The sequence below is a fragment of the Phyllostomus hastatus genome, unplaced genomic scaffold (assembly GCF_019186645.2).
Source record: "Phyllostomus hastatus isolate PE091 unplaced genomic scaffold, TTU_PhHast_1.1 phas_scaffold_182, whole genome shotgun sequence".
Lineage (NCBI taxonomy): Eukaryota > Metazoa > Chordata > Mammalia > Chiroptera > Phyllostomidae > Phyllostomus > Phyllostomus hastatus.
Window position 1 is genome coordinate 5,467,877 of NW_025334013.1, and position 23,994 is coordinate 5,491,870.

At 49.2% G+C, this 23,994-nt stretch overlaps 1 protein-coding gene across 2 annotated transcripts in view; it reads left to right on the forward strand.

Moving 5' to 3' along the window:
- Positions 1-1,097: 1,097 nt before the first annotated feature.
- The window catches only part of UBE4B (ubiquitination factor E4B), a 100,205-nt gene continuing 77,308 nt past the window's right edge, over positions 1,098-23,994 (forward strand). For both annotated transcript variants that reach the window (XM_045858900.1, XM_045858901.1), the window contains exon 1: positions 1,098-1,815. In XM_045858900.1, the coding sequence (XP_045714856.1) occupies positions 1,792-1,815 (24 nt within the window). In that variant the 5' untranslated portion in view covers positions 1,098-1,791. The remainder of the gene's footprint in view (positions 1,816-23,994) is intronic.

Genomic DNA, 23,994 nt, shown 5'->3' on the forward strand with positions numbered 1-23,994 from the left:
GGTGGGGGTGCGGGTGGGTGGGGTTGGGGGAAATGGCTGAAGGGGGTCAGTGAATTAAATTTCCAGTTATAAGTCCTGGGATGTAATGGTGCAGCGCTGGGACTAGAGTTAGCAATACTAAATTGCGTATTCTAAAGTTGTTAAGCGAATAATTCTTAGAAGTTCTCACCACAAGGAAAAAATTGTCAACTACTGACGTATGGTTATGGATGTTAACTAAACTTATTGTGGTAATCATTTCACAACATAAAGATGTATCAAATCATTATTATGCTGTACTCCTAAAAAATCATTATATATGTCAACTATGTATCCTCGCCTGAGGATGGTTTCTTTCCATCGACTTCAAGACTCCAAAAGCCTTCCTTGTGTGCGTGAACCCACTTTACAGTGTTTTGGGGGCCTCTCATTTATGCTGTCATGTTTTACCATCCGTTTGGACACACACTTGAAAAGAAACCAAATCAGAAACTCTTTCCAAAGTAATGTGAAATGAAGTTCTACTTGTGTTCGAGCTCTCTTCCCAATGGGCTTTCTTTGCAGAGGGAGAGAAAGGCATTTTCAGAATGAGAGCGGTCCGTGTGTTAGAGAACGCTGGCCCCACAAAAGCAGGCGTTCTCCGTTTTCCCTTCACTTCTTTTCCGCGGCGTCGTGGACACTCGAGGCGTTTGGGAGCCGCTGAAAAGCAAGCGCCTGGGAACAACGGAGGCGCTAGGGGGCCGGGCCCCGGGCGGGAACCACTCCAGGCCGATCCTCCCAATGTCGGTGCGGGCGCAGCGCCTGATGGCCTGCGCCCTCGCTTGCCAGCGCGGCCCTAGCTGCAGCCCACCTGGATCCAGTCCTCCGCGCCCGTCAGCCCCGGCCGTCACCATGGCACCGCCCCGCCCCGCGCCCGGCCCGCTCTCCCGCCTGCAGCGCACTCGCCCCTCCCCCCGCCCCGCGCTCCTGCTGGGAAGGGGGTGGTGCGGAGGCTGGAGGAGACGCAGGCGTGAGGAAATCGGCGGTGCGAAGCCCGCGGCTTATTGGCTGCCTGGCCTTGGGGACAGAAGCCCCGCCTCTCTGGCGGGGATCACGTGACCCCTTTCAAAGATGGCCGCCCTGTTGTTTTGATGAATAATACTTGCTGGGGCGAGGGGATTAGAGTAGGGGTGGAGGGGTAGGAGGATTTACTCTTTCTGCCGGAGCATCGCGAGCCTAGACCTCCTCCTCCCCCCCTGCCCGGGCTCTGGCGTGGAGGCGGGGCGTGGCCGGCCTGCTTTGGGAGGGGAGGGGCTTGCCTCTTCTGTGCTGGGCTCCCTGCCTGGGCGGCTGTGGGGTCGCCCTGCCTCGGGGCGTCCACTCTGCAGTCGAACAGTTCCCGCCGGGGATAAAGGGTAGGAAGGAGAGCAGGATCTGCTGGAGGAAGCGCAGCTGCCGCGCCGCCACCTCTGCGAAGGCACGCCAGGCTTGGGGCACGAGGCGAGCTGGAGCTCCAGCTTAGTCTGGGTAACCTGGGAGGCAGAGGGTAGTCAGTGGCGCCTTAAGGTAACCCTGTAGCAGCGGCAGTGGCGGCCAGAGGAGGCTGCTCAGGGAACCAGCAGCTGTAGGAGTCTCTGGGGCGATTGGAGTGACCGACGCCAAGGCAGTTCAGTGCCTCGTCTTCTTATTTTTTAACCTCTGACTATGCAATTCTGAAACCTCCCCCATTCGGGGGACCAGACAGCCCTACAGACACCGTCCACTCTTCTCCCGCCCTGGTCTCAAGAACAGAAGGATCTCTCCCTAACGCCTTTCACCATTAAGAGGAAAGCGATGGAGGAGCTGAGCGCTGATGAGGTGAGGAGGCTGGGGGACACCTTTGGAGATTACTTGGCAACTCTTCGGCGCTTTGGACACGGAGGGTATTGCGCCAGTGGAGAGTGGTCGTTGGCCTTGGGGGGAGATGACATTTTCCAAGAATAAAACGAGTCCCTGAGAGGGTCTCCGGTTGTATTCGCCTTTATTCCTTGCCTTTTTTCATCCTTCTCAACTCCATTTGCTTCTTTTCGAGTCTTGTAGGGTCTGAAGAAGAGAGCATATCGAGCCGTTCATTCTTTTTTCAGAGTATTTAAGAACGAAGGGCCAGATTTACATCAAGTTAAGTGTGTGTGTGTGTGTGTGTGCGGTCGCGTCTTACTGCAGAGATTTAAAGAATAATTTTGGGTGAAATCAGAATGTGTGAGTATATTTTTAAAGGGTAATGTTTGAAAACCCAAGTAACTGTGGACTGTGTCATTGTGTAAGTTGATTAAACATATGTTTATCTTTGGGGGTGGCCTACAGACAGATAACTTTGATATTTAGCAAAGTATGTATCTTCTCAATAGCCTACTGAATTCCAGTTAAATTCTAGTCATTTAACAGTCCACCATTGACTTCTGGCATACTTCTCTTTAATTCAGCCTTTTTCTAGTTTTTGTCCCTTTCAAACTTGCGTTTTGCTGTAGCAGGCACAGAACATGCAAATGGAAGTAAATGGCTTTGTAAACTGCCCTTGTTATGGAGATCTCTTTCTTGATGTTTTACAGTTATTTAATAAGATTGTCAAAAAAAACAAAAACAGTGGCACTTAGGGTACAGGGAATTTCTTGCGTTTCTACTGGCTTTTCCCTTCCTTTTTACAAATTGGGAGCTTACCTCTTAGGACCCCTGCTGGCCTCACTCTCTCCATCCTCCCTCCTCATTTCTTCCACTGGCTGGTATGCTACTTGCCTACAGTATTGTGGAAGTAGTCACCCATCAACTTGGTTGTCCTATAAAACTCACATGCTTCAGTTCTAGCTACAGAGTAGTCAGTATGTTTACTTTGGGACTAAAATTCTCTGGGGATGGGGCATGCAAGTGGTGGGTTAAGGGTCAGGTGGGAAAGGAAGCAGATCATTTTGTTGATTGTCATACTTGGGTGTTTGGAAAGTCAGGATTGCCGGTTCTGTGTTACAGGCTGTTCTCTCAAATGCATCAGGAGTGTGCTCTTAAGTTCGAATAATATTGAACAGTTTCTTTTATTCAGGTAGGAGCCATCTAAGTGACCCTTAGAAGCACTTTGTTTTATGTGGTTTTTAAAAGTGTCACCCTCCCCCCCCTTTTTATGTAGTATTAATTCTGATAGTAATTTCTCTTAAGGCAAAGAGTTTATGTTTTTTAGTAGTCCTTTACTTTCTTTTTTCCTTGACGTTTTCTAAATTGTGCCCGGTTCAGAAGTTTTTACATACTTGAGTGTTCACCAAGAAATTATTTCCAAACCAGGAAAGCATACAGACCAGCTAAAGATACTGTGTATTTGAACAGTGGCTCTTCACTTTATTCAGTCCTTGAGGAAGGTCTGACTTTTTTGTGACCATATAAGGACAAATGTAATCGTTGTGGAGGAGATAGAAAAACATTTTTCAAGGTCAACAGAATATCAAAATAAACATTAAACTTTAATTCACTATTAGAAGATCAATATAAAATTACACTCAACAAATTAGTTGGCCTGAACACGAAGGGATAGTTCAATAACTATCAGCAACTTAGAACAATTTTTTTTTGCAAAAATTTCTTTAAGATTTTTTTTCTTTCCAATCCATTTTCTTTAATTCTGGGATTAGGCGAGCAGTTCTGCACAGGGACATTTCCAAAGCTGCTGCCTTCGTATTGCTACTCTATTGGTGGAAACTTTTGTCGCAGATATGGTAGGTGACATTCATTGGGTTAGAAGATATACACTTGTGTTACTAAAAATTCAAACATGCATCATAGGGTGAAAACAGGCAAAACAGCAGTCTTTCGGTGGGAAGTTGGGTAAGGCAGAGTTTCGTATTTTAATAAAATGAAAATGTATGAGACTGTGGTCCATGAAGGATAGGGGCCGGTGTAACCAGTCTAGTAGCTCTAGGAGGTTTACGTGGAGGCCTTTTTGGTTTCTCTCACAGGTCACCTGGAGTTTTTGTACTCTTCTCCCCGCCCCCCCATTTTGGTTCTTTGCTTTTTTAAAAAATTGTTGTTCAACTACTGTAGTCTTCATTCCCCCCCCCCCGCATTCCCCCCACCCCACCCATCCCCACCTCCCCCCCTCGATTCTACCCCCCTGTGGCTTTGTCCATGGGTCCCTTATACATGTTCCTTGAGTTCGTATACTTTCCTTTTGTGCTTTCCGAGAACTTTGTTGGCTTCGTTGCTGTTTGTTGTGTGGCTAGCCCCTTTCAGGGAGTTCCGTGCTCTACAGGGCAGATCCATGACTAAATTCATTCTCTTCACGAACCTACATGCCACAGCGCCGTTATTTACACGATCCCCATCTGTGCCCTGCTCATGTGTTGTCGTTTTTCATGCAACGATGCCGTCTGTGAGTGGGGCAGGTGCTTTGAAATTGGTTTGCAACTGCAGTGGTGAGATTCCATTGCAATGATTTGCTTTTTTTTTTTCCCCCTTTCTTTTTTTTTTTTGCTAAATCTTTATGACCTAGTTTATCTTCAAGATGGCTGGCTGGGATTTAGGGTGTGGTCAAGGTTTCAGAAGAGTGTTAAGCCTTCCCTCTCCAACACGCAGAATATTGACCTTAGACTCTTGAGTCGTGTTCCTGGAGTGTGAAGGGACCGACCTGGTTAACAGCTTTAGGAACCTCCTCTCTGTGCTGGGCACTTTACAGCCATTGTCTCATTTGATAAAACAGGGCAGTCAGGGAGGACCTTCACTTTCCCTCATTTTATAGGTGAGGCAGCTGAGATTTAGGGTAAGTAATTTGTCCACAGTGACCTGGCTGAGAAGCGATAGAGTCGGAATTCAAACCCAGCCTACCGAATCTAAGAGCTCTTTTACCACTCTTTACGGCTTAACAGCTGGCAATAAATTCATCCCAGCTTCTATATAAATATCCTACTCACATGCAAGCTTGATCTCCATAGTTTTCTATAGAAGTGTTGTTTTTCATGAATGCATTCATGATATGATCCAACTTACAGGCTTTTTTTGGTAGTGACTCTCGCCCCTCCAGAATTATTCACCCAACAAACATTTTTTTTTAAAAAGCTGCTGTATATTCCCAGCAATGTGTTAGGTAGGTTAAGAGAAAGACAGTCCTTTTTCATAAGGAAATTTTAATTTAACTGGGGGAGGATGTATATATGGAGAAAGATAGGAGCCCTACAATCACAGTACAGGGTGCTTAGTGCTATTGCGGAGGTATGCACAAGACATTTTAAAAAAAGAAGGGACTGTGTCTTAGTGGAGACCTAGACGAGAAAAATGGTGTTTATGCTGAGCAGCGGTTGCCAGGGGAAGGGCTCTTGGAGCTGACCGTGACACTGGGGAGCTCAGGGAGAGCTAGAAGTAGTGGGACCAGAGACGGGGTTTTGCCTGTGGGAGCCAGGGCTTGGTGGGTTTGCAGAGATGCCTCGGAGTTTGAACTTTCTCCGTAAGACTGTAGGAAGCCTTTGAAGGGTCCTAAGGGATTCAGAAGATGGTTGGCAAGGGTGTGCAAGGTGGATCAGGGAGAAGGTGGCTGCAGGCTGGGAGGCCAGCTAGGGGGCTCCTGCTGTTCTCCAGGGGGAGTGGAGGCGGGCAGGCGTCAGAAATATCCAGGGTCTCAGTGAACCCACTTCTAGTGATCAGTTTGATGTGACGGAGGCGGGGACAGGGAAGGAGTAAAGGAACAACGAGTCCTTGGGAGAAGGATGGGTGGGGGGAGGAATCAGGAATTCCAGACAAGGAGTGGACTCCGGAGAGCGCAGATGACTCTGTGTGGACCACTGAAAGACGAGCCAACATGGAGAGCCCCGCCCCTGGCCTTCCTGGGCTGACATCTTCGTCTTTCTGATCTTCCCTCCCTCCCTCCCTCCCTCCCTCCCTCCCTCCCTCCCTCCCTCCCTCTCTCCCTCCCTCACTTAGATTTTATTTATTTATTTTTAGAGAGAGGGAAAGGGAGGGAGAGAGTGAGGGAAACATCGTGTGCAAGAGATGCATCCATCGGTTGCCCCTCGCACGCACCCTGACTTGGGGACCTGGCCCACGACCCAGGCATGTGCTCTGACTGGGAATCGAACCAGCGACCTTTCAGTTTGAAGGCGGATGCTCAATCCCCTGAGCTGCACCAGCCAGGGCTTTGTGACCTCTCCTTTCTTTGCGACAGGCCTCAGAACCTCAGCTCACTTTTTCTCAGTAGATAGTTGCTACCGCCACCTTGTAGCCAGGATTCTTCTTCAAGCCTGGTAGGGGTATAGTTTCCCAGGCCCCTCTCTACTCCTTTTGTTCATTTTAGCCTACAGATGGAGAATGACAGTGGTATCAGCCAACGTTTATTGAGCTCTTACTCTGTGCTGAGCACTTACCTTGCACAGCAAGGTTGGTATCGTTATCCACACTTTACAGGTAAGAAAACTGAGGCTAACAGAAGTGAAGTACAGTCAGTTGCTGACAGGGGCACGCTGGTGAGCAGTAGAACCTGGGCGCTAAGGCAGAGGCTGGTGCCAGAGTTCTTAATCCCTGTACTAAACTACCTCCAAAATAGAAATAACCTGACCAAATTGTACTGTTTCCAGCATTTTTTTAAATCATCACCTGAGGATATGTTTATGGATTTGAGAGAGAGAGAGGAAGGGAGAGAGGGAGGGAGGTAGAGAGAAACATCGATCAGTTGCCTCCTGTACACAGCCCTACTGGGGATTGAACCCGAAACCTGGGTATGTGCCCCAACCAGGAATCAAACCTGCAACCTTTTGATGTGCAGGATGATGCTCCAACCACCTGAGGCATCAGACCAGGGCTACAGCGGTTTTTTGTGCTTTGGAGATGGAAGCGGAAGCCCCGGTTATTGCTAAGAGCGGAGTTCATCAGCAAGCCCTCTACTCTTGCAGGGGAAGAAGACAGACTTCTGCCCGGGGCCCGTGGGTCTCCAGGCCTTTGCCCGGTGCAGAGTGTAGTTTTTCACAAGGTTCTTAGAGCGCACGAGGTGGAGGTGTCCCCGGTGAACAGCTTGCTCGAGGACGTTCACTGCTTGCCCGCTGCGCTGCAGACATCACCTGACCCCTGCTTGCATGGGGCTTCGTCCAGTCAGAGGAGACAGGACGAGCAGACATGGGCTGTGCACCTGAGATGCCGCTTGGCGACAGGCGCTATGGAGAAGAATAACATGGGCCGGAGGGATGGAGAGCAGTGGGGTGTGTGGAGTATGCGCCGTTTTAGGAGGTGGCTTTTGAAGAGAAATTTGAAGACGACAGAGAGCCATCTGGGAGAAGAGTGTGCCCAGGTGCAAGGAGCGGCGAGAACCAGGGGTGTGTCCTTGAGCGGCTCCAGGCACAGCAGGAGGCCGCGAGTGCCTGGGGCCTGCAGAGCGCAGGCACAGCGGCAGCAGATGAAGTCACTCGTTTGTTGTTGTTGTTTAGCAAAAATATTCTGAGTTCTTATAACTGGGCGTCATTCAATTCTGAAACATCTCCCCTGCTTTTTAAATCACATTTCAACATCTGTAACATTGGGATGCTTCTTAGAGTGGCGTAATCACCAATGGCCAGGTGGCATTTGTGACACAGTTGTCACTTCCTGTTTGTGTGCTAACCTGGTTATACCTGTTCACGTCATTGCCCCTTCAGCTGAGTGGTATGTGTGTGTTTGATTTAGTTGCCATTCTGAGTGCTTCGAACAAATTGCGCTTTGATCAGCCATGAGAGCAAAGGTTCCTCTGTATACAGGGAGGGGTAGGGAGAGCAGTGGGGCATCAGTTCGATGTGAGGGAAGGAAATGTTCCTTCTTGGGGGAGTGACTGCCATTTCACTTTTTATTGCCCGGCGACAACCAAGTTCGTTAGGGAGCGTCGGACGGGCAGAACTCCACGAGTCTGTGAGGCCATGTCACGTTTTGAAATCGACCACACAGTTTAGAAGGATTGCCTTTCATACCCTCACGATCCAGGCGAAGGTCAACGACACTCCACAGTCCTCAGAAAGGAATGTCTGAGCAGCGGAGCCTGGTGTGCTGATGGCTGCTCCGTTTCGGCCTGTCGTTAAGACATTTTGTTGTGGTGTAATGGGCAGCATGTTTCTCCTTGGTGGTGCAGAAAGCAGTGGGGCGGCTTGCAATCAGTGACAGGTTACATTCGGTGAAATAGGATACATGCCCCGCATGGCTCTGGACCTCGAGGGTGTAACAGTGAGCACACAGGCGGACGTCCCTGCTTTCATGGGGCTTACGTTCTGATCTGTGTTTTACAAGAATCCTTCTGGCTACTGGGATAAGAATAAATAAAGGGGGCAGGAGTGAAAGCAGTGAGAACGCGTAGGAGGCCACTCAGGAGCAGGGTCTGTGGTGGAGAAGGGGAGGAAGGGTCAGGGAGGGGATGGCCAGGAGTTCTGTGGGTGGAGCCCGTGGGATTGGGGGATGGGGTGGATACGGACAGGGTGTGAAGGACTGGCGAGCATGGCCACGCGGGTTGAGATACCATTGGGTGGACCAGTGCAACAGGGAGACGTGAAGTGGCAGCTGCCTAAACTAGATAGATGTCGATTTCTTTCTAAATAGAAGTCTCGGTGGGGGGCTGGGGCTGCTGCGGCAGCCCTGTGCTCTTTAGGGACCCAGGCACCTTCTGTCTTAGCGTCCCGAGGTTCCTGACTCATGGCTTCCACCTTTTGGCCCTCGTATGTCTGCACTGAGACCAGAGGGAAGGGGCAGAGGGGAGGGAGCAGTCATGCTCCTTCTCCAAGTTCAATGGCACAGCCGGGAGTCGCACGGATCACTTCTGCCCGCCTCCCACTGGCCAGACCCAAGTCACATGGCCACGGCTACTTGCCAGGAAGCTGAGAAATACAGTTTTTCCTGGGTAGCCATATGCTCTGCTAAAAGTGCCCTTATGTTCGAAGGGGAGAGCAGTCTAGGCCTTTCTAAAACCTTCCCGAATGTGAAACACGCCCTGTGCCTCCTGAAAGAGACAGCCCTCAGCCGACTGCAGAGGCTAGGACCTCTGGGTGATTGATACACAGGGGCGGGCGGAAAAGGTTCCACAGTTACAATACAAATAAGGAATACAGTAATTAATATTAGTACAAGAATAAGCTCTGTGTTTCACGTACTCACAACTGTAACCTTACTTTTGCCCTCCCTGTACAGTCTGGGAACCTTCGGGTTGAAATACAGGTTCCCCGCCGACCGCCTCCCCGGCGTGCGCCGTGGTGGAGCAGGGCAAGGGCGATGGAAATAAAAACCCCCGTTTGGAAAAGGGAAGAGCGGGCGTAGGGACCCCTCTCTGGTCCACAGCCCTCGTCAGCCCTTGCCGGACTGCGCGGTGGGGCTCCCTGGCCCGGCAGGGGTGGGGGCTCCTGACTCAGCCTGGTTAACAGCCCTGGGTCTGCTCTTCAGAAGGGTCTCCCTTGTCCCTCGCCCTCTCTGGTAGTTTTTCAGCGTCTGTTTTCCTCTGGGGCCCCATCATTGGGAAACATCCCCTTCCTGGGCTGAACAGCTTCTCTAGCTTGTCTCCTGCTGGACACTGGGAAGGAGTTGGCTTTTCCACCCTCCTTAGCCCCAAATTACTGGGCTCTGAGCAAACCTAGAGCGGAGACCGTGGACACGCCTCAGGCGCATCCGTATCCCCTTTTATCTCTGCGTGCCATCGGCAAGCTGGAGCCTGAGTCTCTCTCCGTCCGCAGGGACTTGCCGCTTCAACGTGGCGAGAAGCCAGAGAGCACCCGACCAGTTCCCCTAGAATTACAGGTGTGTTGGCGTGCAGGCTGTCCTCTGAGGTGTCACAGGATTTCCCTTTGCTGTGGCCTGACAAGGATCACCTCCTATGATACCTGTGCCCATGCTGGCCCCTCCGCCACCGCCACATATAAATTCCATTAGGGCTGATTACTTCCGGTCTGCACATTCCGTGTGCTTGTCAGGGTGTTGGTTCGGCTGCTGCAGCGGAGAGGGCCAGCATAATAATGGCTCTAACAAGATAGAAGCTTACTTTTTTTCCCCTTTATTTAAATCCTTTTTTAATTTTTCGATTATAGTTGACGTACAATATTATATTGGTTTCAGGTGTACACCCCAGTAATTAGACATTATATAATGTGCTAAGTGATCATCCCGATAAGTCTCGAATCCATCTGACACTGTACATAGTTATTATAATTTTATTGGCTGTATTCCCCAGGACTGGTCTGTAACAACCAACGTGTACTTCTTGATCCCTTCGCCTTTCTCACCCACCCCCCAACCCCTCCCATCCGGCAGCTGTCGGAATGCTCTCTGGATCTCTGAGTCTGTTTCTGTTCTGCTTGTTTGTTTATTTATTTTTACATTCAATCATTGATTGATATGTGTTGCCATTTTATTGTTCATCTCTTTCATCTTTTATTTATCTTCTTCTTAATGAAGACCCTTTAACATTTCATGTAATACTGGTTTAGCTTTTTCTTGTCTGGGAAGCTCTTTCTATGTGCTTTGAGCCTAAATGGTAGCTTTGCTGAGTAGAGTAATCTTGGTTGTAGGTCCTTGCTTTTCTGCACTTTGACTGTTTCTTGCCAGTCCCTTCTGGCCTACAAAGTTTCAGTTGAGAAATCAAGCGAAAGTCTTATAGGAGCTCTCTTGTAGGTAACAAACAAACTTTTCTCTTGCTGCTTTTAAGATTCTCTCTGCCTTTAACCTTTGGCATTTTGATTGTGCTGTGTCTTGGCCTGTTTCGGTCCATGGTGTTTGGAACTCTCTGTGCTTCCTGGACTTGTATGTCTGTTTCCTTCACCAAGTTAGGGAATTTTCCGGTCATTATTTTTTCAAGTAGGTTTTCAGTTTCTTGCCCTCTCCCTTCTCCTTCTGGCGCCTTCCTGATGTGAGCGTTGGTATGCTTGAAGTTGCCTCAGAGGGTTCTTACACTAGCCTCATTTTTTTTGGATTCTCTTTTGTTTTTGCTGTTCTGATTGGGTGTTTTTTGCTGCCTTATATTCCAAGTTGCTGATTTGATTCTCAGCTTCATCCACTCTACTGTTGATTTCCTGTAAATTATTTATCATTTCAGTTAGTGTATCCTTCATTCCTGAATGGTTCTTTTTTATGGTCTCCTTGTCCTTTTTTTTTTTTTTTTTAAGATTTTATTTATTTATTTTTAGAGAGAGGGAAGGAAGAGAAGGAGAAAGAGAGGGAAACATCAGTGTGTGGTTGCCTTTCATGGGCCCCTAGCTGGGGACCTGGCCCGCAATCCAGGCATGTGCCCTGACTGGGAATCAAACCAGCGACCCTTTGGTTCGCAGGCCTGTGCTCAATCCACTGAGCCACACCAGCCAGGGCTCCTTGTCCTTTTGTATGCTGTTGAAGTTCTCACTGAGTTTCTTCTCAGTAAAAATTTAGATGGGTGTTAGCCCTGGCTGGTGTAGTTCAGTGGATTGAGCGCAGGCTGTGAACCAAAGTGTCACAGGTTCGATTCCCAGTCAGGGCACATGCCTGGGTTGCAGGCCATGACCCCCAGCAACCACACATTGATGTTTCTCTCTCTCTCTCCCTCCCTTCCCTCTTTAAAAATAAATAAATAACATCTTTAAAAAAATCTTTAGATGGGTGTTGAGAGCTGGTTTCGTAGTTCTGTGATTACTAGGGAGCCAGACTCGTTCTGTTTTGTGTGCCGTTGTCCCCAGTTGAGTCATTGGGGTGGTTGTCCGACATGGCTGCTCCAGCTGCTACAAGCGCAGGTGCATTCCCGTCGTCAGGAGGAGGGCACAGGGGAAGGGGAGGGCATGTTCCCATCCCTCAAGGACTTGATCAGAGAGAGTCACACATCACTGCTTACATCTCCGTGGCCAGGTGTTCGTCATGTGGCCATGACCAAATGCAGGGCTGGCTTAACGTGTATTAGGGGACAACTGGCTGTCCCTACCACAGTGATACCAGGAGCTGTAGCCTGAGCAGCTTGAAAAATAACGTTGTCATGTACTGAGATGGGGAAAATTGAAAGACAAGGTTTGGAGGGAGAAATCACCTGTTTTGATCGTGTTGTGATTTTATTGCTTGTTACTTGTCTGTGTGAAGATGGCAGGCAGGCTGGCGGGTGTACGCTGGGTTTGCAGTTCAGGAGGACGTCTGAGCCCCCAGCCGCTCCAGCACTTAGCAGTAGGGAGATAAGGAGGAGAAGACTTCTGGAAAGGCCCAGAGGAGGAGACTGATGAGGCACAGCCGCTGGGGTGGGAGGAAGTTCAAGACAGCGTGGAGTCTTGGCACCCAGGAGAAGAAGAAGGTGTTTCGTGAGGGAGGGGAGTGTTCAGTTCTGTTGAATTTCAGTGAAGTAAGTTAGAGAAGGATCGGTCTTGACAGCGGGATTTGTCAACCCGGAGGCCACGTGACAAGTTCAGGTCCGTTGCTGGCGGGAATAGGTTCAGAGCGAATGGGAGGAGGAGGTGGATAGCTCAGGAGTGAGGCGCAGGCTCCAGGGGTGTGCTGGGGGGCCATCCGAGGGTGGCGGGAGCCATGGGTTTAAGACGCGAGAAGAAAATATTTGGTGAGCATATCCTTTAAAATTTTATCTTTTACCATTCCTTATTATTATCACTAATTTATTTATTCAGTAAATGTTTATTCAGTTCCTCAGTTCCTCTCTTTCCCAGACATAGGATATAAAGGTATAGGAATGGATTTGTATTTTATTCCTAGCAGGATGTTTTGGGCCTGTAGAATTCCAAATATAAATTTTGAACTATAATCTGTGATCTGGGGCACCCAGAGTGATAATACAGTTATTTTTTAGAGCTTTCAGAAACAAAATTAACAGGGACTTCCCGCCAGGGTGGAGGCATAGGTGGACACACTTTGCCTCCTCGCACAACCTAAAGGAGGGGACAACAACACATTTAAAAACATAAAGTAACCAGAACTGTCAGAAAGTTGAAGTGTATGGAAGTCCGACAACCAAGGAGTTAAAGAAGAGATGTTCATCCGGACTGGCTGGAGAGGTGGAGAAGGACAGCCGGGGCAGAGAGGACACCAGGCAGGTGGTGGCTGGTGGAGCGAGCGGCCCCACATTTTTGTGCAGATAAACTGGGAGGAATGACTAGGGAGCGAGACAACCATGGAACCCAGGGTTCCAGTGTCGGGGGGAAAAGCCTCAAAAACCTCTGGCTGTAAAAATCTGTGGGGGTTGCGGCGGTGGGGAAACTCCCAGCCTCACAGGAGAGTTCTTTGGCCAGACCCACAAGGTCCTAGAATGTACACAAAGCTACCCTTCCTTGAATTAGCACCAGAAGGGCCCAGTTTGCATGTGGGTAGTGGAAGAAGTGACTGGAAGCTGGCCCAGAGCTGAGCAGGCGGTATTGTTCCCTCTCCCACAGCTCCCGCACAGACAGCGCCACAGTGCGGCCACGTGGGTTGCCCTGCCTGGCGAATACCTAAGGCTCCGCCCCTTAGTATGTAACAGCTGCGCCTAGACAAAGAAATGTGGTCCAAATGAAAGAACAGATCAAAGCTCCACAAAAAATACAACTAAGTGATAAGGAGATAGCCAAACTGTCAGATACAGAGTTCAAAACACTGGTAATCAGGATGCTTACAGAAATGGTTGAGTATGGATGCAATAATAGAGAAGAAGTAAAGGCTGTACAAAGTGAAATAAAGGAAAAATGTACAGGGAACCAACAGTGACGGGAAGGAAACTGGGACTCAAATCAATGATTTGGATCAGAAGGAAGAAATAAACATTCAACCAGAACAGAAGAAGAAACAAGAATTCAAAAAAATGAGAAGAGGCTTTGGAACCTCCAGGACAACTTTAAACATTCCAACATCTGAATCATAGGGGTGTCAGAAGGAGAAGAGGAAAAGCAAGAAATGGAAAATTTATTTGAAAAAATAATGAAGGAGAATTTCCCTAATCTGGCAAAGGAAGTAGGCTTCTGGGAAGTCCAAGAAGCTCAAAGTGTCCCAAAGAAGTTGGACCCAAGGAAGCACATACCAAGGTACATCATAATTACATTAGCGAAGATTAGAGATAAGGAGAGAATCTTAAAAGCAGCAGGAAGAAAGGAGACAGTTACCTATAAAGGAGTGCCCACAAGACTATCAGCTGATTTATCAAAAGAAAGCTTGTAGGCAAGAAGGGGCTGGAAAGAAGTATTCAAAGTCATGAAAGGGAAGGACCTACATCCAAGATTACTCTATCCAGCAAAGCTATCATTTAGAATGGGAGGGCAGATAAAGTGCTTCCCAGATAAGGCAAAGTTGAAGGAGTTCATCACCACCAAGCCCTTATTACATGAAATGCTAAAAGGACTTATCTAAGAAAAAGAAGATGATCAAAACTATGAACAGTAAAATGACAACAAACTCACAACTATCAAACCTGAACCTGAAAAAAATCCAAAACAAACTAAGCAAACAACTAGAACAGGAACAGAATCACAGAAACAGAGATCACATGGAAGGTTATCATGGGAGGGGGAGAAGAAGGAGGGAGAATGGGGGGAAAGGTACAGGGAGTAAGAAGCATAAATGGCAGGTACAAAATAGACAGGGGGAGGTTAAGAATAGTATGGGAAATGGAGAAGCCAAAGGACTTACATGTACGACCCATTGGCATGAACTAAGGGGAGAGAATGCTGGTAGGTAGGGGGGCTGCCAGGTGGAAGGGAATAAAGGGGAGAGAAAAATGGGACAACTGGAATAGCAAGATCAATAAAATATACATGAAAAAAATAAAATACCTGGGAATAATCATAAGAAAAAAAACCTAAATGAGTAGACATGCACCTGAGTGGTAAATATGCGTGTATATGTGGTAAAAGACCTGAACATTGTGAATTCTGTTTAATTTCAGTAAATATATGTGGGATACCTGCTCTCTGCTGGTATCGAGGGTTACACGTGTGGGGGTGCGGTGTTGAATCGAGTAAGACCTGGTCCTTGCCTTCGGCCAGCCCGTCCTCCGTCGGGGAGACAGGAACGCAGGGAGAGTTCAGGAGTTGACGCAGGCTTCGAAGTGAAGGGAGTGTGGTTGCTGGGGCAGCTGATTCTGACTGGGGGAAGCTGGGGAAGGTTCTGGGAGCATCTGATTGGTCCTTAAAGACGATCGGGATCTTGACATGGAAAAAAATCTGTGGTGAAGGTGAAAGTTTCGATTATTTCTGAACCTGGGTGAACTGTATGACATGTGTTCCTTAGAATTGATGGTAAAAAATACTAGAACCCTTGGGGGGGGGGGGATCAGAGGTGGTGAAAAACCTCCGATCCCCGTGGGTACTTGCTGATCTGAAGCGTTTGGGGGTGATCGGGGTCGGCCCAATGTGTGGCCACAGGCTCTCTCCTGAACCTCTCTGAGTCAGCAGGGGCTGGAGGAGGAGAGGTGACGAGACGAGGAAGAGCAGAAAGTTCTCATTTAAATGAACCCCCCCCCCCCACTACTAACCGCGCTGCACTGGGGATGTCCGTGTGCTGGGTGCGTTTCCTGGTGCAGTGCGAGCTCTCGGCTGTTCTTGGTCACTTTTTTTATCCAGCCCTTAGCACAGGGCCTGGCACAGAGTGGCCTGCGAAAACTACCTGTTGAATGTCATGAATTGGGTACAATGCATCTTTTCGTGACTCTTAATTCTTATTTTCCAGTAATTTTTTATTTTCCTGGGGCTGTGTTAAGTTGCATTCGTTAGGTTCAGGTAGGCACTCGAGAGAAACCTTGTCAGAGTTCCAGTTCACAGTCAGAGATAGCTGGGCTTCATTTGGACCAGCCAGTTGGACAACCCTGGGCAAAATTTTAGCCCTTCTGAGCCTCGGGTTCCTGATGTGTACAATGGGGTTTGGAGTCCTTGCCGCCTGGCGTGGCTCTCAGATTGACCCCCTGGGGGCAGTGAGCCTAAGGCGCCCGGGGCGCTGCCCTGGCAGAGTGGGTTCTGGGGCACCTTAGCTCTCTCTTCCCGAGTAAGACTGAATTGTAGGTCATTTGAATTTTATTTTTATTTTTTATTTTTTACTTGTTATATGTATGGAGAAGAGATTTATTATCGGGAATTGGCTCATGTGATTATGGAGACCCAGGCGGGCCGTGGTGTGGTCCTGGTTCAAGCCCAAAGGTCGAAATCCTGGGCGAAGCAGCGGTGTGGACCCGGCCTGACCGAGGCCGGTGGGCTGGAGACCCAGGGCAGGCCTGCCTCCAGTGTGAGCCTGAGGGCAGGACGAGGACCACGCCCCCATCGGGGGTGAGGGGAGGCAGGCAGCCCGGAGAATTTACCCCTACTCAGGGGAAGGCCAGACTTTTTGTTTATTCAGAACTTCAGCCAGTTGGACGAGGCCCGCCCACATGAGTAGAGCTTTAGTTGGTGCCCATGCAACGTTTAAGAAACCCCTTGCAGGTGGGAATGCCAGGAGCTTAAAAGGCCGCATCCCCTGGCTAAGGCAGCAAGCGCGCCCTGGCTCCCGTGGAAGGTGCTGGTGCAGCCCTCCCACTCTGCCCCTTGAACTGCCCGAGGCCCCTGCTCACCCGGGGCATCTTCTGTGCAAGCCACATTGTTATCGCTGTCAGGTCTCCACTTCCCTTTTTCTAAAACCTGGAGGGACCAGGTGGCTGGAATGCGCTCAGGGCGAGGGCGGAGCGCGGAGGTTTGAGAGGAAGGGGGCTGGGCAGGGGGACCTGAGGAGCCTGGGGGGGGGGTGGACCACGCTGCACGACAGAGGCACTAAAACTCAGGGCCACCCAGTCTGCTTGAGTCGGAGCACTTATTTCGTCTTGCAAAAGAACTGTCCCTCTGCTGCGGGGCTGGGGACAGGGCACCTCTGAATTGTGTGTCGTTGTGTTGACTGCTCACCAGCCGCCATAGCTTTAGTGTCGTCTTTTTTGGGGGGAGGGGCACCAAATTACGTGACTTGAAGGAATGGTACAGATGAAAGACGTAGGGGGATGGCTTGGTACAAGGTACAGAAAAGGTCAAGGTCACTCCGACATGCACATACTGCTTTGGGGACCAGAGAGTACCCCGGCCCGCCCCGCCCCGTGGCTGTGGGAAGGAAGCCTGAGGCTGAGCTCTCGTCACTGTCTCCCAGGACGTGCGTGGCAGAGAGGTGCTCTGCCGTGCCCGCCACGGGGGCCCCAACCTGCGCAGGCTGGTTACGTGGTCCCCCAGCTCTTCGACGGGCTTCACCTGCTCGTCCAGGTAGTGCGCTCACTGCAGTCACACAAATGAGGGTCATGTTTTTCAGTGGCCCGTTTGTGCAAGCCCAACAGTGAGATCCACACTTTTTCCCAAGCGTGTCGCCCACTCCACTGCATGCATTCCATTCTCCCAGTCATCCCGGTCCGGTTTCTTGGTCTCCTGGAGGAAGATTCCGCCCCCTCGTCGGTTCTGCAGCTTCATCAGGTTCTCAGCATGTTCCCCCTCCTCGTGAGGTTGGCGAAGAAAACACTTGGCAAAGTTCTTCAGAGTTCCGTCATCACCGTCCAAGCAGTGAGACAGGGACTGTAGACAGGACACGCGTGAGCTGCTGGTGGCCTCCGCGGCCTGGAGGCAGTTCTGCCACACCTTCGAGGTGGACCGTGTCTTCATGACGGATGTCCGAGGACGGGCGGCTCTGCAGTGCCGGAGCAGTGGCAGGGGCCTTGGGGCAGTCTGAGGGCGAGGGCGCTGCGAACTGGTGGCAGGAGGATGGGTCTGGGCAGGGGTGCGGGTCAAGCACCGGCTTCTGTTCGAGCCCGTTGAAGCCGGAACGCACGGTGACTCCTGCGAAGACTCCGTAGCTCTGGCTCCCGGCTCCCTTCCGTGAAGACAGGCGTCAGTCTGGGCAAAGAGGTGTCCTGAAGGTCCCAGCTTGGGAAGCGCTCAGCCTGGACTTCATTCGCGTTCTAATTGAACATCATGAAGTGCATTCAGTGCACATTGCCTCTCTGATGCCTGTCAGCGTTTGGTCATAGATTCCAGATGTGTAATAGTGTCGTAGTGATTAAACTAGTTAAATTTTCTGGCCAGAGGAGGTAGCACTTTGTTCTTGGGCTTTTTTTGTGAACCGAACTCCTAGGATTTCCAGGCGAATCGTACCGGACACCTGCCACCTGCCAGGCGCTGACCTGGAATCACATCAGGTCGGGGGCTCTTGTCAGACCTCGTGTCCGTTCTCGTCGCGAGGCCCAGCTGCACGGGCGTGTGACCCGGAGTCAGACGCGCCCCCACTTGGCTTCATGCTCTGCTGTTGCTGTCCCGAGAGTCTCAACACGGTTCCAGCAGGAGGCCCTGCGTTTTCTTTCGGCTCCAGGCCCCGCAGGTTCTGTGGCCGGTCCTGCCTGTCACTGACTTTCTCTGTGCCGGTGGGTACGACCGGGTGGAGTCCGACTGGATCCCAAGGTTCTGGAAAACCACGTGGACGCTCAGCGGAGAGACGGTTCCTGTTTTCCACAGAGAAAGGGTTAGCGTGTGCCATGCTATTAATAGAATTTCTTGTTTGACAGGTTTCTGTATGTGTGTGATGCCGAGTCTGTGGTTAACTAACTTCGCAAGTAGATGGGTTTGTTTTTTTTAAAAGTCAAGAGGTTTTTTTTGTTTTTTTTTTTAAGATTTTATTTATTTTTTTTAGGGAGGGAAGGGAAGGAGATAGAGATAGAGAGAGAAGAGAGAAGAGAGAGAGAGAGAGAAACATCAATGTGTGGTTGCTGGGAGTTATGGCCTGCAACCCAGGAATGTACCCTGGCTGGGAATCGAACCTGGGACACTTTGGTTTCCAGCCCGAGCTCAATCCACTGAGCTACGCCAGCCAGGGCCAAAAGTCAAGAGTTTTGACATACAGGCATTTACTTCCATATTTTTCATGTTGTACATCTTATTTCTTCAATCTCAGTAAAATTTCTTTTGTATTTTATCAAGTATGGAATATATTTTGCTCATATTTTTATGGTATAAACACTTGTTTTCATGAAATATGAATTGTGTTTAAAAGTATAACTCATTTTGGTTTTAAAATTTAAAAATGTTTTAATTGAAAAAAATATTATCCAGTCGTGGCTCGTGTAGCCCAGTGGATTGAGTGCTGGCCTGTGAAACAAAGGGTCGCTGGTTCGATTCCCAGTCAGGGCACATGCCTGGGTTGTGGGCCAGGTCCCCAGTAGGGGGCACTTGAGAGGCAACCACACATTAATGTTTCTCTCCCTCTCTTTTCCCTCCCTCCCCATCTCTCTAAAAATAAATGAATAAGATCTTTGAAAATAAAAAAATATTATCCATTGGCTAGTTTTCTATAGTATTAGTATTTATCTGTAAATACTTACCTGTGCTGGTCAGTCAGATGTTACAGTGGACCAAAAGTAATCCTGTGCAGAGTACTGATTTTCAGAAGTAATCAAGTGCATTTAATGTTAGAGATGGAGAAATTTCTGTGTATGTGGCTGTCCTACTGGGGAAAACATTTCTAAGAGAGAAACAAAAATAAGTGCAAAATTTAAAAATATCTAGCAACCTTTGTAATCTAACTTATGTACAATTTGATTTATATTACACTCACTTATATAGTGTCATGTTTAGGGCACTGAGAGAGAAGAACATCCAGAAAAAAAGAGGCAATAACATTTTTTTTGAGGCAAGATTAAGGAAGAAATTAAAATAAAAAAAAAAACCTTCTCACTGCATACAGATCTTCCAAAGAAACTGATACTTTGATTTCCACAGTAATTATTTTGTGAGCCAGTTAAAAACGTTCATCCCCAGCGTACACGGAGACAAAGTGCAGAGCCGCTCAAACTGGAGCTTTGAACGCCGGTTCTGCAGCGCGGAGGGGGAGTCTGCTTGACGGCATTTTTGTTGTAGGTTTGTGTTTGGTTACCGTTAATTAAATAATTAACTTTTTACTTTTCCATAGTTAATCTTTTACTTAATGATAAATACAGAACAAGCATCACTTCCCCGGCGCTTTATCAGATAAATGACACTATTTTTTTTTTTCCTTCCAAGATGACGTGGGGACGATGGGCGGTCACCTGCAAGGGCATTTGTGCATTCACTGTTGCTTTGTACAGGCGTGCTCACACTCACAGCGTTTGGTGATGTCTGGGGAACCCCGAATGAAGTAGTCTCCGGCCTTATGCTGTGGTTTTGACTGGCTTGTGAGGGCGAGAATTTAAGCGAGTGCCAGGTGGGAGAAGGCCTGTGCCAGTGTCCAGTTGGGCCCCTCAGTCTTTTTTCAATGTTGAAGCGGACAAGCGCCAAAGCACAGCCACTCCTACTGGAATGAGACACTTATGTGGAAATGTCACTGTTTCTGATTTTGCACGGGGCCGAGTGGCATGAGCTGAGGGACGATGCTTAACATGCAGGGGAACTTAGACGTGTGTGACCCAGGCCAGGAAGGAAGCCTTTCTTCACACCGAGAGTTTGGGGGGCACACCGTGGCTGGAAGTCAGTTTGTCTCCCCCACACTCCTGCACAGCGCTGCTGGAAACTTGGCTTTGGAGTACTGAGCGTGAGCGTGAGCGTCACCTTCAGAGATTTAGGAAACACACGTCTCCTGCCCCAGAACAGTTTACACTTCGGTTTCAGCAATAATTATTTTGTGAGTCAACTTTGAAAACACTTTCCACATAGCTGAGTTTTAAAAAAAATTTCAGAACTGTTCAACACTGTCTGTTTTGTTTGTTCACTTTTAAATGCTCAGGATCTGTTTCATGGGCCAGTGTCAGGTGTGGCCGCCACATGGTCCCGTGCAGGTTCACCTTGTCTGTTGGACCAAGTGGGATCGAGGATGGGAAGGGGGGAGGGGCACACCGGCGTGTCCTGTCACGTGGACTGTTTGGGCGAGGACGGCATTGCAGCTGCAGGAGTCACTCTTCTAAAGACCCAGCGAAACGACCCTACTCTCCGGACGTCTCTCCGCAGTGTCACGGTGGTGGACCAGAGCCCTCGGTCCTGGCGGTCCCTCCTGCTGCTGGCGTCACGGTCAGCCCGCAGGCCCGAGGCCTTTCAGAAGCCGTGCTGCATGTTCTTGTTGTTGTTCGGCCGGAACAGCCTGCGCCAGAGGCAAACAGTGTCGGGGCCTGAAAGGAAGACGGAAAGAGCAAAAGGAACGGGAGAGCTTGGAGGCTGACGCCATGAAAACAAAATGACCACTGTTGACTGTGTGTCGGGTGGACGCTCTCCATTGTTCAGCAAACATTTACCGAGTGCTCTCTGCGTGCGGCATTGTCACGGCCGCCGGGAACGTGGCAGCGAGCACAGTAATAATCAAAACGGGAGATCTCTCTAGAAGGAGACCGTTCCAAAGGGTACATGTTGGACCGTGTTTTTCTTCATGTTGGGGTTTAATTTTTTGTGCATAGAAAAGTAAGATGCTTTTGTAGAATGACTGTTTACCAAACGGAAAACATGGCTTTTTGGATTTATTCCCCCTCCTCCCCCGCCCCCCAAATTCTAAAAATAAGAGAAACAGCTTGCTTCCCGCCCCCCCATCCTAGGCTCTGCCCAGGGCCACCACAGCGGCCAGTGCTGTTTCGACCGTCGCTGTTTTGGATGTCTCTTTAGGAAACCGGGAACTTAAGGTTGGGACACGCCGCATCCCGGAGGACCAGTTCTGGGGAAGGCCCTGTCTTAATGTCAGCTGTGAAGTAAGAACTGAAACAGTCAAGACAAGAAAAACTCTAGGAATGAGATTTCAATATTGGTATATTTGGGTTGACTTGTGGTTTAGGGCATAAATTGAGGAATTGGAAGTTCCTTTTTTATGCTGTTGGTGTTTTCTCTCTGTGACATCTTTAGGAAACAAGAAAAATTTTTAAAGGATTTTTGCTTCACTTAAACGATACTATACAGCCCTGGCTGGTATGGTTCAGTGGATTGAGTGCCTGCCTGCAAACCAAAGGGTCACCAGTTCGATTCCCAGTCAGGGCACATGCCTGGGTTGCAGGCCGTGTCCCCAGTTGGGGGCATGTGAGAGGCAACCACACATTGATGTTTCTCTCTCTCTCTTTCTCTCTCCTTTCCCTCTCTCTAGAAATAAATAAATAAAAATATTTTTTTAAAAAAAGATACTATAAGCCCTGGCTGGCGTAGCTCAGTGGATTGAGCGCGGGCTGCGCACCAAAGTGTCACAGGTTCGATTCCCAGTCAGGGCACATGCCCGGGTTGCAGGCCATGACCCCCAGCAACTGCACATTGATGTTTCTCTCTCTCTTTCTCTCTTCCTTCCCTCTCTAAAAATAAATAAATAAAATCTTTAAAAAAAAAAGATACTATACAAGTCCTGTGTGCTTAGTGTGGAAGAACAGAGCTAAGCAAAGAGAAAAAAGTTGAGTGATATTTTGGTATGTTGGGACTGTTTTTAGTTTGTGCCCCATATGTTCTGTTTGTGATAAAAGTGAGGTCACATCTCTTAATAGTCCGGTCTTAGCAAGGCCTTTATACCTGCAGTTGCTCAAAGCCATTCTCTCGGGACTCTCCCATGCAGGTGTTCCCAGGGCCCTCAGGTTGCTAAACCAGTTCAAGGCCACCCCAGCACCGTAGAAAGTGGTCAGTCCACCCAAGGGTGTCGCCGCTGCGGGCAGCCCAGAGCACTGCCTGCCGGAGGCTTTTTCTGCTTTGACCAGCGGGTCTTTACCCCGGGGAGTCGGGACAGGTCCTGCCGGTCCCTCCCCCCAGTTCAGGTCTTGCACGAACCTGCCTCTGTCCTTTGCTCCACTCCATCTCCCTTGGTCATCCTCAGGGTATTTCACAAGTTCGCTTCTTCCTTCCTTTTTAAAGACCTGCTGGCCAGGTGGTGGGGGCGGGGACTGGGAAATACCAGCACAGGGCGGATCTTTCTTCTTGGAAAACTTCCTTTCTTCCTTCCAGCCCGTTGCGGCGGTGAGTCAGGACAGTCATCCAGTGTTCTGTCTCAGCACCTCTGACTCTGAGGTTGCCGTCTCAGGCCGAACTTGGCCCCCAGAGTTAAAGGGACTACGTTTCACCGAAAGATAACGGCAGTGTTATTCCATAGTGTCAACTTTGTGCGCAGTGCGTTTTCTAACAGTTTTCACTTCTTTCATTCTTGCAGCAGATATTGAAAGAGCACCTACTGTGTGCCATGCACTGTGCTCTCCTAGGCTCTGATGGGACATCAGAGGACAAAAGTGAGAAAAGTCCTTGACTTGAGAAACTTAGAGTAGGGGGCGGTGGGTAAGCAGCGCACCACAAACGTCACGCATGTAGTAGGAGGGCCGCGAAGGCAGGAGTCGGGAATTAGGGACGAGGGCAAGGGTGGGTGTTTTCTCAGCGCCATGAGGAAGGTGCTGTTTTTATTCCCATTGCACAGATGGGGAAAACTGAAGCAACTTAGCTCCACCCTGCTGGCGTAGTAAGTAGCGAAGGTTGAATTTGACTTTGAAATCGAGCATGCGCTCCTAAATTCAGCTGCCTCTAAAGGTAAAAACTTCTAGCAAATTCCCAAATGCTGGGGTCTGTGAAAATGTAGCCTCTCTCCCCCAGGCGTTGTGTCGTGTCGGTGTGAGCGCACGAATGCGTGTGAGCATTAGCACACTGCCTTGATTTCAGCACTGGGCAGTCAGTACAGCACTCGTATAAGGTATTTTAATTTACTCTGAATTTTAAAAATTACAGAATCTTGATAAAGAATATAGCATTTCCAGTGGGCCTTGAAGGATAAGCAGGGTTTATTTTTTAAATTATATCCACGTATATCATGGAGAATAATACGAATACCCATGAACTCACTACCCATAGTTGTAAGTATACAACTCAATGGAGTGTCACAAAGGGGACACAGCTGTGAAACTAGCCTTCTGTTAAAGAGAAGACCATTACCAGGACCCTGTGAGCTCCCTCATGCTCATCCTAGTCTCTTCCCTGTACCCCTCCCCCAGAGGTACTAATGTTATAATTCATTTTTGCTCGTGTTTGAACTTGATATGGAACCTCGCGGTCTGTGTGCGGCTTCTTTCGTTCAGCATTGCGTGCCAGCCGGGTGCCTGCCAGGGCACAGCGCGCTCCTGGGATTGCTCTCTGCGTCCCCGTGTGCGCAGACACCGCTGTTGATTGACCTTCGCCCGTGGTTCTTACGTCACTCTTACGAGCACCGTCCCGTGTGCTTGTAACC